The sequence below is a fragment of the Gadus chalcogrammus genome, chromosome 7 (genome assembly GCF_026213295.1).
Source record: "Gadus chalcogrammus isolate NIFS_2021 chromosome 7, NIFS_Gcha_1.0, whole genome shotgun sequence".
NCBI lineage: Eukaryota > Metazoa > Chordata > Actinopteri > Gadiformes > Gadidae > Gadus > Gadus chalcogrammus.
In genome coordinates this window covers 19,265,889-19,279,707 of record NC_079418.1, presented here as the reverse complement: position 1 = coordinate 19,279,707, position 13,819 = coordinate 19,265,889, and the positions used below count along the sequence as shown (strand labels likewise).

Here is a 13,819-nt window from a genome sequence, read left to right as displayed (position 1 = left end):
TATTCTTGAAGGCATGCATGTTAGATCCAAGGTGCAGAATATTGTGTATAACGGTGTATTTGTACATTCAACAAGCACCCCCCACCAGCTGAACGGTTGCAATATTATTTGTAAACTGCTTACCTAGAAATTGACATCAATTACAGAAAGGTTCTGACTGTCCTGCCTAAGATGACACGCAACATGATGTTTTACAGGCCCTTCACCGCCCTCTCCGATAATAGACTTCGGATGCCATAGATGTCAGATGAATGCCATGACGTTAGTAGTTTGTGTAAATCGTTTTGGCCAGGCGAACTAGATGTTCAACGTAACATATTCTTTAGGGAGCCCTTCACAAGTGGCAGCGGTGGCCTGCTATCAAACATGAGGATATCACTGGTAGCATCTGACAGATTTGATCACACGCTAATGGGGTGTATACCAATAAAATCCAGCTTCCGCTGCGGTGACATGTTTGATGGATCCCAGGTTTAGGGGAAAACATTCAATTACATGTGCGGCGTCTACCAACACAGTATCACTGAATGTGTTGTTATTGTTGCTTCTTATCACTCAGTCACACAAACGCAATTGAATGTATTCCATTGGGGGATGGGTCATTCTGGAGATATGACCTTTTCCGGAATAACAACGAAACATGTACTGTAACCAATGTTGACATATAATTATGTGGAGGTTACGACTGCATTATAGTGCATTAAAATCTAGGCTGGTCGTGTTGGTGGCTAACTAAGCAGATTTTCACCTTTGAATTCTCCACCACGTCGCCATCTTGCAAGTCAGATTTTGATCGTAGACTAGGCGCTGAAATAGCGTACTTACAGTACCAATAAGATACGTTTATTTGATCTGAAGAAGCATTTTCCACTCACCTCATGTTCTGAAACAAGACTGATGGAAAAAAAGCGTATACCTAGATGTGAATTCTCACTAAAGCGCTGATGTAAATCGGTGAGGTACGAGCTGTAAAGACTGGGCAGACGGAAGGCTGCGCCGCATTTGTCTGTCCAAGTCCTGACAGGACAACATATATTTTTCTTTGTTATGAAATGATTATATCGTTAATATCATTGTATAAATCGGAATGGCTATATTATATCTTTGATGTGTGGTTTATGATTAAGGAACTACTGTTTTCGAGGATTTATTTTGTTATGTTGCTTTTTAAAAAGTATTAGAATAATTTATACCTGCAAGGACAATGTGGAGGGACAGCAAAGTCATCCCCGCAAGCAAGTTCCTGATGGTTGTGATCTATTTTATACAGTACGTTTGTGATCTACAAATTACAAAGACGTGATTATTTTTTATATAATAAAATGCATAAAAAGCAAAAGCATTTGTAATGAATACAAAGAAAATCCTGCATGCGCCTTTTATTCAAGCTCTCAACATATATGTTAAACTAGCTTGAGAAAGCTAGATACTGTTACTCATGTATCATAAAAACAGAATGAATATTTATGAAACAGGATTTGTCTTTGTCAAGTGTAGCAGTCCGTAGTTAAGGGATTTAACGAGATAGTCGGTCATCCATTAGAATGCGCTATTTACGCTATTGTGGAACCATTGACGTTGAGGATATTGTTTGCACACGGATTGTTTATCGCAGCGGTAAAAACAATGTCCTTCATCATAGTACCTATGGTTATATTCTACTTTATTTGGATTACATTCATTTATTACCGAAATCGACGAACAGTGGATAAATCCTTAAAATGTATAGTAAACTCTTTATCAAACAGGGGTGCCATAGCAGCCTCAGACGATGTTGATGTTAGAGCACTAATTGTAACTGCACATCCAGATGATGAATGTATGTTTTTCGCACCAACAATTATACGACTCGTGGAATTGAATGCCACTGTTCGCTTGCTCTGTTTATCAGCAGGTAAAGTACAATAATAACGAAACATAAAAAAAAAAAAGTGTTACACATTTCAATTCTGAATTTCCAGTTTTGGGTTAGTTATATTTTTCTTACACTTTCGCTGACCCATTGCCAACACGTTGTATTTCAACGTCACTCGATAGCTGCCAGTTCCCCCACATCACAATCATGTCCTGACACCTAAATTGGAACATTATTTAATGTAATGAAATCTTCATTTCTTAAATCTGTGAATTTTATTGCATATCATTTTAACAACCTTATGTTTTATGATAATTTAGCCTATAACAAACTATGTTTTTTTCCTTTTAATATCTACATGTAAAAATTACTTTTATTACAGCTTGTATATCTTTATATTAACAAATGTCTAAATATAATTGTTTTGGCTATTAAAGCAAAACTAAAGGGATGACCTTTATTCCGTTTGAGGTTTGAAACTGAAAAAAGTTTAATGAACCACAATTTGGATGTGGCTATTTATTCCTCAAATATCAGTGAGATTCAGATGACCTAGTGTTACTCTCTTAAGGTAATATTAACTACCTTAAGAATTAAATTAAAATTAAAGTATATTTGATGTGACGTGTGCTTTTTTGCACCCTCAAGCCCAAAAAACATTTGCCTTAATGCATTCATAATATATATGCATTAATATTATTGCGAACTGTTGTGCAACCCATTTATTGTCCTTGGGTTCAGTTTTAATGCACAATTTTGGTTTTAATTATAATAATTCAATCACAGAATTTGCAGATTACTGTATCTTAGTTGACTATTAAAGTGAAAGTAAAATATTATGAATGTATTGCACTCTTACTATAAATAGACAGATTAAACAGATATGTATTATATCATTTGATTACTTGGACATTTATAGGAAAACTATTGTCTTACCCTACTGATGCAGACTCTATTTACATTTTATTTACTAACCTTTCCGATAAAGACCATTTGTTACTTATTGTATTTACATATGGTCACTTCTTTAAAAAATATATGATACAGGAAATTACTACAATCAAGGAACTCAGCGTAAAAAGGAACTGCTCAACAGCTGTGCACTACTGGGGATACCAGCCTCTCACGTGACCATACTTGATCAAAAGTAAGTCTGCACTGAAACTCAACATCCAAGGCATACAGAACACAGATCGTTTACTCACATATCGGGCTTGAGTAAGGGAAATCACCAAAAAAACACAAAAGACACAATGGGTATATATATATTTTGAATACCTTTATTATTAGAATATATTTTTAATGAAATTTGGTTTACAGACAGTAGTCTGTCAGAAAACATGTTCCAGAGAATGTCATAATAATCAGGAAAAACACAAAATACACTGTCCAGCAGCTACAAAAATGGCTACTGAATATCCCAGTATAATAGAGGACATATCCCTGCCCCCCATGCCTATAGTGTCTGTAAGACGTGGACTGAGTGAACCACAAATCAAACCCTTCTATTTTTGCCACAGCAGTAAGGGGCAACCACGGAGTGTGGTTGTATTAGACACATAGCTTACTCTAATAGCCTCATATTTATTCATGTGCTCTGTCCCTTTTAAATAAATACATATATATATTAGATTTTCATCCCTGATTTTACAGTGTATCATGGCATTTCTCGATGGTTGTTGGCCCTTTGGTAATTGGAGTAGGCCTACACCTATATAAACACATAGTTCCCAATGAAGAAGTTCACCTTGGGCGGTAAAGACTATTATTAAACACTTTATTATTAACACTAAAGCTTATGGAATTATACAGATTATAAAGGAAATAAAATACATAAATGTCTAATATGTACCGTGGTGAAGCTATAAACTATAAATATATATATATCTTATATCTACATACTCTATCTTATATAAGGAAAGGAAAACCTGGCCATCTGTCGCATTGTTACATTTTCAGAGTTGTGCGCGCATAGCCATCAGCAGCTGCATGATGGCTATTCGTATGGCATAGCCATATTCATATGAACAGACTATATTTGAAATATAGTGTGTTCAAACATTTAATGTTGTTCACTTTGTCAGAGATCATAAGGGATAAAGTCATTTGTGTGAATTTTCCCATTTGAATCGGAGACTGATTTAAAAATAAGAATCTCAGAGTACACATAAATTATTTGAAATGAGAAAAATCATATTTAGATGAATATATGATTACATTATGATTATAAAATATAATCCTCAGATCGTTTTTTTTGCCACGAGCGAGAAATCCATTGATACAAAGTTGAAGCTGTTTAACCTTGTTTGTACTATAGATAATAAATATAACAAGAAATGTGGGAGGAGTAGGGAAAAGGCAGTTTAGTGGTTTTCGCGATTTAGCGAAAAAAATATTATAGATGCAAATGAGCGTGGCCTATGCCAAAAGATGCAGCAGACTCCAGTGAATCTGTGTGTGTAACGTTTTGGACTGTGGGAGGTTCGGTGTGGGTGTTATAGTCAAATGATATTCCTTGGTATAGCGCCACCTAGGGACCGGCGTGTCTGGATTTTGTTATCTGAGTAGCGGTGCCGGACCTGGATCTAGTCATGCAATTGGCGTGTGTGCACCATTTACGGTTTGGGCTGTGGTCCCACTTTCAAGGCGGGAAGTATAAAAATAATCGCTACAAAAACAATAGGGATCCAACCTGTTGGCTTGGACCCCTAAAAAACATAAAAGACCACAGAGTGCAGTATGGCCCAATATTAATATTACCTTGATTCCCACTGGGGCATTCAGAGAGTACAGTAGCAGAAAAAGTGTTTCACGCAGCACATACACCTAATGGCTAAATATTGAAGTCGATGTCGATGCATATTGATGGTCTTCTTTCTACAAGCTTACCGAGTTCTATCATGCCTGGATAGTACCACATAGTCTGACTGGTCTTGTCTTATTAGCTTGCATAGTCACATAGCAGAGAAGGCAATGTTTGAATCGACCAGCGGATTTCTCTCTCTCTCCAAATAAGCCACGCTGTTTTACCAGAAAGATGTTTGGGTTTCTGAGAACTTGGGGCTGCCTACATGTGAGTCCCAGCGGGCCGTCTCACCAGGAGTGCTTGAGGAACGCTGCCACAAACCGGGAACTGGCTGCAATAGACTGGAAGCCAGCCTAGATCGTCTGCCCCGCGGAACATTGTTGGGTTGCGTGCTGGGAGAAACATGCAAATGCGCGCGAACACAAACACACAGACACAGGCAGACAGACGGAGAGACACAGACAGACAGACAGACAGACAGACAGACAGACAGACAGACAGACAGACTAGACCTTTATTATCTTCTGTATCTTACTTTTTCATCTTATTTATTTGTTTAATCTGAAAGCCCCACACCTATCCCGCCTTCTCTCGCTCTCATCCACTCCTCCCACTCACCCTCACCCCCAACCCTCTCCTTCCCCCGATTGTTTCCCATGTCTGCTGAAACTGTGGGTTTCGTTTTGGCACAACCTTGAGACACTTTTCAATGTAGGTCATTCGGATCTGCTTCTAAATGGCTGTTTTCTCTTAACTTTCGAACAGACCAAGTATGTGCAGATGTACATTCCTGACCCAATCTCTCATATTTGTCAGTTGATGGCAATAAAAATAAACTCAATGAAGATGCTTTGGATGGCTTGGAATGTATTTTCTTTACTTTGCACATACTTTTTGTGATACATTTTTTTGATATCAAGAAAAAAGATTCTCTTTACCTGGATTTTATTGGTATGTGGCTCTCTCGTTTGGTTTCTGTTGGAGATGTAAGTTCATAGGCATCTATCATTAACAACCAATGAGTTTGTCACACTTGAAATGGAAATATGAAGTTTGAGGTAGTAAACCTGTCTAATCAGGTTCAGTTCTCAAGGGCATTGGAAGGCCTGTTTTTGACATGATACCCATTGCTTGATCTCTTTCTTCACACCCTTCTATTTAAGCTAATAATGCCTTACATTTAACTAATGCTACTTTGTCAAGCAGTAGAACTGGCAAATCCCTGGCTGTCTCTTCATATTTTCCTTCTTGAAAGCAGAAAGAAGTCTTGGCTTGGAAATTACTCCCAGGATTTCTTATATTTATTTTTTTCCTGGAGTTTGTCTAGGAAGACTAGCCTAGACATATGCAAACACACAACTTAGCAGAGGTAGGATGTGAATTGTGACCCCAAAAGCAGAGTCAACGATGAACACCAGCATGGTTGGTCAATGGTTTGTTAACGAGCTCCGTCACTGACCCTAAGCCGTTACCATAGCATGTTCTTAAGTTCTTCAGTCACAAGCAATGAAGAATTTTAATACGTTTCTGGTTGATCTCGGGTTGCCATCAAGGACTGGTTGTGCTTCGCTTTTGTCGGAGTGGGATAAAGTAGTATTGTACATTTGTATATTGCATAACAGAAGTTTCATTTTTGAGAAATGTGGGTAGAGTTAACCTTAAATGTGCATGTAAGAAAAATACTATTTAGTAGTTGCGTATCTTCAGCAGTGACTTCATGATGCGGCAGGGGGAAATAATGTCAACAAGGCGGTGGCATCTCAACCATTCTCTGCAGCACACATAATCTGACTGTGTGGACAGAAGCCTGGCAGTTTGAGAGGGCTGGGGTACATGTGACCCGACTAAATGAGCCCTCTCTGACATGCACACACACCGACACACAGACGCACGCACACAGAATCGGTTTACTGGGCCAAAGTTCAACCACTGCATACAGATGCCTGCAAGCAATTAGACGCCCCATGCGAAGCTAGAGCAGGGGAGCTGGGAAGGTTACTCTAGGACATTTGGCTCTGTTGCCATAGTGAAGCAGACTCTCTGGCTGCATCTCGCTTGAGAAAGGTCAGGTGTCCATCTTTTGTTCATTTTTCTTAGCTGCCTCCCTTGTTTTTTTTCTTCCTATTTGCTTGTTTAAAGCTCCAATGCTGTTGGCGCTTATAAACAGATTCTTCCCCAGTTCATTTAAAGACAACAACCAGAGACAAGCAAATAGTTACAGCATTGGTCTAATAATCAAATATATATTTTCCATCTTTTGTTTTCTATGTTATTCTACTTTTGCATTCTTCGTTTCTCTTGGATACAAATAAATGGAAAAAGTATTGCTGTTATCAGTTAAGTTCTTTATATATAACTATATATATCTCTCTTGCAAGAGGCATGGTTATTCGGTGTTCTTTATTGGTTGGAAACAATCTGCTACTCAGATGACGCATCTATACATTCTAACTATCATTTGAACTTTGACCACCAAACTCCCAGTGACCCCAGCCCCTAGTCAGTGTAACCACCCCTGCCCCCCTCCGCCCCCCTCCCCTCCCCTGCTACTCCATGCCTGACCCTTCCCCGGTGACAGCAGTTTGATTTGTGTCTCAATCTATCACTTCTACCTAATGACTCAACTGTCCTGGCTCATTGTTTAAAAAAAAAAAATGGGGGTGGCAGGGGGGGGGGGGGGGGCGTTTGGGTCCACTGCTTATCCCCCCTTCCAAAGTATACACAGTCATCATAGTGTGTGTGTGTGTGTGTGTGTGTGTGTGTGTGTGTGTGTGTGTGTGTGTGTGTGTGTGTGTGTGTGTGTGTGTGTGTGTGTGTGTGTGTGTGGGAGAGAGGGTGCATGCGCTTGCGATCACCCGGCTAAACTCAATCATAACAGGGCCAGGCCATCTGCGGTCATCTTATCGCATTAACCCGATCTTTATGCTTCACTAATGACGCGCAGTTGTTTTCGTTGTTTGTATTGTACGTCTTTGGTCACGTGGGATCAATGGCTAAACTGGGCTGACTAGTGATCTAATTTGATACTGTGCTTTCCTTGCTAGCGTGCTCTCATTTGCTAGTGTATTTTCAGTTATGTGTTTCTGGATAGCGTAGTGGATGCATGGTTCATTAGCAAGAGGGAGCGGCGGCTATGCCTTGCTAATGTAGGCCTCAGGACATTGTCGTGCATTGAACTCCTTTGACCCCGAGACCGTCTGGGTCCTTTTTCAGTTCGATCACGCCTTCCGTTTGTTTTGTTGTCCAACGTCTCTGGATACAAGGGGTTGCAACCAAATCAACCGAAACAAGTGATTCAATTTTTATTCTATGAACTTCATTTTTCGGTTCAACTCTTTTAAGATTTAGGAGTTACAGAACCTGGATGTGATGGATGCTAAACGAGGTCCCAGGGCTGTAGTTTCAGCAGAACAGGATGCTCTGCCTTAACCTCAGCACATCCTGGGATTTGCATTCCCTGCTTGGATTTAGCCGTTGCCAATACTGTTCTGCAAAACACATATAACTAGCCCTTCTCTAAAACAGACCACACCTCTCTATTAAATGCAATGCATCACATTTTCAACACAGTAACGTACAGTTTCACTGTACCTCTTCCATGTCACATCCTGCTGCACCTGGATATACTAACTGGGCTTTCTTTTCTGCTTGCAGAGAACTTCCAGATGACCCCAGTGCAGAATGGAGAATCTCCCTGATCTCCTCCTTGATCAGGAAGCACGTGAGATCCCACTCCTCCAACATGGTACGGGCTGAAAACCAACTCAATATTTACAAAAACATTCAAAGGAAACGAATACGAAACATCCTTCGCCCACTTCATTTTTAGCAGGTTTTGGTCAAACACTAGACAGAGGCTTTCTCTGGGCCATGAATCCATATGTTTTCTTGAGTGACATCCATTTATGGCCAACAGCTTTGCTAGTTTATGATCTTGGCTATAATCTGTGGTCTCCGTAATGACCATATGCTAACGATGTATGCCTCACTTTCCCCCTTGGCACTCAGCCAACATGATTGCACAGAGCCTATCCCTGAGATGGCTGCAGCCACAGCCTCTAAAAAACAAATAGTTGTGCACTGCACATAAAGATTCTTATCTCATCCAAATTACTTTCTTCTGCGCCATTACCAGGGAGGAATTTGGGTGTATTTTGCATCTGTCTCACTTCTATCTCACCAAGAATAAAAATAGTTGTAGCTGGGAAAGGCAGAATGGTTAGCATCAGCTCACAAAGCCCTGATGTGGGCTTGGCAGGTTGTTATCAGACTAAGCGAGATCAAACAGGAGGAACATACCAGCTAAAACACACCAGAAACGCACACTACAGTGTGCTTTTTGCTGTGCACTCACTGTCTACAAATGCAAATAGGATGGCAAGTTATGGATACCCACATTGATCAGGCTTCGAGTGGTGTGTCACTCGGGCTGTAATATATATATACTGTGATTCAAGTTGCAGATAATGTGATTATCTTTCAGATGCACGTCTTCCCCGTGAATATCCATAATCCAAAATCCATACCCTTTTTTGCATTACTTTTGTTTTCCAACGGTCTCCAACTGTTGGAGACTGTTTGTGTTGTTGACTGATTGAGCTTGGGGTCGGCGCAACCTTTTTTCGTTGCAGGTTCTGACGTTTGACGGAAGAGGAGTAAGCGGCCATGCCAACCACACGGCCATCCACGAGGCGGTCAGGTACCAACGTTGGCTTTTTCCCGCATCAAAGGGCACAGAGAAATCCGAGGACTGTCCTTCCCGCGGCCCGCTTTGCCCGATTCAGGCACACTCCAGCACCTCCCTCGCCCGGCGTCCCAGCAAACTCCCTCCCCCACACTCATACACATACGCCAAGACACATGCACATGCACATCAACACATGCACACACACTTGCACACAAACTCGTACAATTTCTGATACTTCATCTGTTACATAGCAGAGAGGTCATCCAAACCGGAGACCCTAGCTGGAACACAGCACAACGCTGGCTCCCAGAGAGCTCTGAGCTGCAGGGATGGCTGGGCACTGGGGATGGAGTGTGGAGGCGGTGGGTGGAGGTGTAGTTTGCAGAGGCCAGCCAAAAGTCTGTTTGCTTTATATGAATAGTAAAAAGGGGTGGGGGGGGGGGGGGGGGTTGATGCTTGTCTATTGTATGCGGTTCCTACACAATCGCCTCTGCACACACACACACACACACACTGTGCAAATGCCTGAGTTGACCAGTAAGTTGGCAGTTGTCACTTGAGCCTCAGTGAGCATTGCTGGCTGACATCCAGTATGCAGACCTCAACTGCAGATTAACTCTCTTTCTCTGCCAGATTTTCTCTCGCTCTCGCTCTCTCTCTCTCTCTCTCTCTTAGAGGGATGTGCTCTAACTAGTGTTTTTCCCGAGGGCTTGCTCTCAGGCTTTATTTTTCCTTCAAACCTCCTCAAAATATGTTTGCATAAGAGGCCATTCCTGGCCATTTCCCATATTTTGTGCACTTGGATTAGAATGGGTCGAGGGTGACTCTTAAGCAATACTGTTGCACACATGGACAATTGTCAATTGCTCATGTCACAGTGTGGAGTACAATGTCATCTGCTGGTCAATACATTCAATGCATTTTTGGGAATATAAATACCTAGCCTTTTGAGATCATCCAGATATTCATGTTTTCCGTTCGCAATGACCTGAGAGATCCAGAATATGAACTGGTGAGAAAGACCCAGTAATGCATCAAATGTAATCATTCAGACGTGTTTCATCTGACTTGTTTTATTTCGTCTTCCCAATAGTCATCTTGCTTCCACGGGCCAAGTTACTGACGGTAGGTCTGACCATTCTATCCTTTTATAATAATCGAAGAGATTAGATCATAAAAGCTTCTTGTCTGACTAGTAATAGAAATGTGTGAGTAAGGGAAGCAAAATAATTGATTTCCGGGATTACTGATTATGGTGCTGCTTTGTAGTCTGTAGTGCCCTCTACTGTTCAATGGCGTCCGTCTTCTTGTATACAATTCCATCTGATGGGGGCAGAATTGGGTTGTCTAAAGAAGATGAACTCGATAAACATCTCTCCAGCTTTAAATGTACCCTTATCTAATGAGCTTGAAGGTCAAATTAACAAAAACCTCTGACTGACGTTAAGGTAAATGGACTGCATTTCTAAAATGCTTTTCTAACCAGTGTGGCCACTCAAAGCGCTTTTTCGTCTTCATGAACAGCATGCGGTCTATTGTATTCGGAAAACAGGATGTTTCTGTAGTGATGGGGATCTATGGTTATACAAGACAATCTAATGGGGAAATCTGTTTTAGCTGCGGGCATTGTAGAGGTTGGCTTTTACAAATCACTCAACCCTTTTTTTGATTAATGCTATGAACTATTGGCATTAGTCCTGCCATTAGACATACTTTTAAAATGGTCAGCCTGTACAAAGGAGAACTCATTTTAATCTGAATGCATTTGTATGAAGGCAAAGACAAAGCACTTTACTAAATAGTATTGGTAGGTATATATTTAATACAATAATTCCTATTATTGATCTTTAGACCTCATCTACATGCTAAACTAAGTACAATCTGCCAAAAGGTTTTACTCACACACACCAGTGACCCTGTCAAGGTTTTTTATTCACGTTCTATAAACCACTTAACAGCACAGGTTTAATAATTAAGCAGCATACTGTTTGTACCTATTTTACAAATGTGTTGAGTTGACTTGAATCTAATCTGATAAGGGGGACCTTTGCTCTACTAAAGGGAACCACATGCCATTTCCTCCACTCTACGCTCCCACTCTAACCATAACGGCTGACAATTAACGATACATCGTCAACCATAGTGGCCTACTTGAGGCCGGTGACCCAGATAAACAATTTGCTGAGGTTGGATACAGAACATTCAATTGCATTAACCGGTATCTGTGCCTCGTGTCCGTCTGTCCCAGACTGCTGTCTGCTTAGCCTGGACACTGTGGGCCTCTTCAGGAAGTACCTGTCTTTCCTGGAGCTTCCAGTCAGCTGGCTCTGGCCCTCCGCCCTGTGCTGCGTCACAGGCCCCAGGGGCTATGCCAAGGCCAAGGTGAGGCTGTAAACCGAGTGGTTAAACCTGCTGGGGCTGCTAGGGCTGCTAGGGCTCTCACGTGTCACTGACACTGCCACGTCCCCAACAGGGCGAGGCGTATCATTCCAGGGATCACAGTCTTGTGATTCCGAGGCAATCTCAAAGATCCCACGGTCGAGTGTATGGGCCTAGTAAAGTTACGACTCTTCTCATCACTCTCCTCGCATGTGCAGTATGTCGGCGTTGAATGAAAGTGTCTGTTTTGAATGACTCAAATGTAAATATTCTCATCTCTTTCCCTCAGGCGGCCATGTTCTGCCATGTGACCCAGATTCTGTGGTTCCGTCACCTCTACATCTTCTTTTCACGTTACATGTTCATCAATACATTCCAAATGCTTCCACGGGGACCAAGGAACCTGAAGATCTATTAGGGTTGCTCACACAAACTTCAATGCACTGATTGTAGCTTATACTGTAAATAGTGTCTGCTTCCTAATAATGAAATGTATATAGTTTTGTAAGCCGAAAATGGATTCTTGTTGATATATCTGGGGGGATTTCTATCTTAAATACTGAAACTTTGATTCAACTTGGTAGGGTTTATATTTAAGTGAGTTTCATTTTTCTTTCCTTTGTAATACAGACTCAATAAACAATGCACTTGTTTTGACAGAGGTCAAAGGTTTCTTATGGTATATTTGGAGTTGTTATTGCTTTTAATCACAAGGTCTCCTCCAAAGCGCTTGACATGCCTCTTATGGTCTTGTGAGCTTGCATGCTTTCTTCCCATTTCTCCCCACAAAACTTCTCTACTGTCATGCTACAAACAGTACCTGGATCAAGACAGTGAGGCGCGATGCCTAGGGGCAGAAGAACATAAAGAAACGTCACAAGTATTAACCCAATCAGTATTAACCGTAAACAAAGCAGGACCAGAAACGTGTCCCAAAATAGAAGGTCTAATGATGATAGGGCATTGAGTCACACTTGCCATAACCGTTGGGGTTCGACCGTGGCGTGTAGAAACTCTGAACGCCACATATTTTACAAAAGGTGTGCTTGGCAGCATGGGTGTTAAATGTGTATGTCGTCAGATCTTCCCCCCCCTGTGACATGAAAAAAACGAAAACGTATACATACCTTAATTATACTCATACGACTGAATTGTTAAGTACAATAATGACGTTTTCCTACCTGCAAAAGGAGGAACTGTTTCTTCGGCACAATAAAATGGAGGTTTTGCTTCTTGGTGCAAATACTACAACTAAGAAAAAAACAAAAACGATTATTAGCTCTCTAGTCTAGGCCAACATAACTTTTAATGGGAATTATAGATGTTGTTTTAAACAGAAAAGGGGACTCGAGTTTTATGTTATGCTCAAGATGGCCTACTTGCACTCGAAAACATGAAGATTTGGGGAGTTCCACACTTGGAATCTGACAGCACCACAATGGCAACCACCGATGTGTTTTACATGGTCCATCCTGTAAAAAACAAGACAGATTTAAAACGGCTCAAATACGTTTTTGGCTTAAGACGTTATTAGAACCACAACACATTTGAAGCCAAGCGCGAAAGACCTGAAAGAACTCTTGTGTAACCTGATGACGTTTCGAAATCGTACTTTGCAGCTTCCTGCAACCCACCCGTCTGTCAACAGACCCAAACTATTGACTATAAAAGTGTATTATCGTAATATACGATTGATCATCATGAGTTGATGAAATGAATATGAACGGCAAGGTGTGTTTATTATCATTGAATTAGAAAAATATATATTCGACGTACGTTGGCAGTGGACCTACTTTCAGTTGAACATTTGATTTGTCCGTCAATATGTGAAGTAAATCTGACTGAGACAGTACAAGGTACAAGGCATGTACAAACATGTCCAGCTGGGCGGAACCTTACCCATAGAGAACTCTGCCCCGGAAAAAAGACTGACGTGGTTATCATCACGCGTTTGGTGGTATCAAATTACAGGCTTTTGTGAAAGAAGGAGGGTGAGCTGAATAAATATGCATTCCTTGCCTGTAACTGAACAGCCAAAATGAAAAGGCTTACATGATTCAACATGGGACCGCTGAGTCATTGTAGACAATGT

At 41.0% G+C, this 13,819-nt stretch overlaps 2 protein-coding genes across 7 annotated transcripts in view; one reads left to right on the top strand and one right to left on the bottom strand.

Moving 5' to 3' along the window:
- ncor1 (nuclear receptor corepressor 1) overlaps positions 1-1,013 on the bottom strand; it is a 50,542-nt gene extending 49,529 nt beyond the window's left edge. For all 5 annotated transcript variants that reach the window (XM_056594311.1, XM_056594313.1, XM_056594314.1 and 2 more), the window contains exon 1: positions 876-1,013. The gene's annotated coding sequence lies outside the window, so the exon portion shown is untranslated. The remainder of the gene's footprint in view (positions 1-875) is intronic.
- A 572-nt stretch (positions 1,014-1,585) lies between these two features.
- pigl (phosphatidylinositol glycan anchor biosynthesis, class L) lies at positions 1,586-12,672 on the top strand. Of its 2 annotated transcripts, XM_056594010.1 has the most exons (8): positions 1,586-1,894; positions 2,903-3,002; positions 8,316-8,406; positions 9,293-9,360; positions 10,442-10,473; positions 11,597-11,730; positions 11,822-11,908; positions 12,017-12,672. In XM_056594010.1, the coding sequence occupies exons 1-8, from the start codon at positions 1,627-1,629 to the stop codon at positions 12,143-12,145; spliced, it is 909 nt and encodes a 302-aa protein (XP_056449985.1). In that variant the 5' UTR covers positions 1,586-1,626; the 3' UTR covers positions 12,146-12,672. The 2 variants fall into 2 exon arrangements, with proteins under 2 accessions (XP_056449985.1, XP_056449986.1); XM_056594011.1 differs by lacking the exon at positions 11,822-11,908 and having other exon boundaries at positions 12,017-12,662.
- The last annotated feature ends 1,147 nt before the right edge of the window (positions 12,673-13,819 follow it).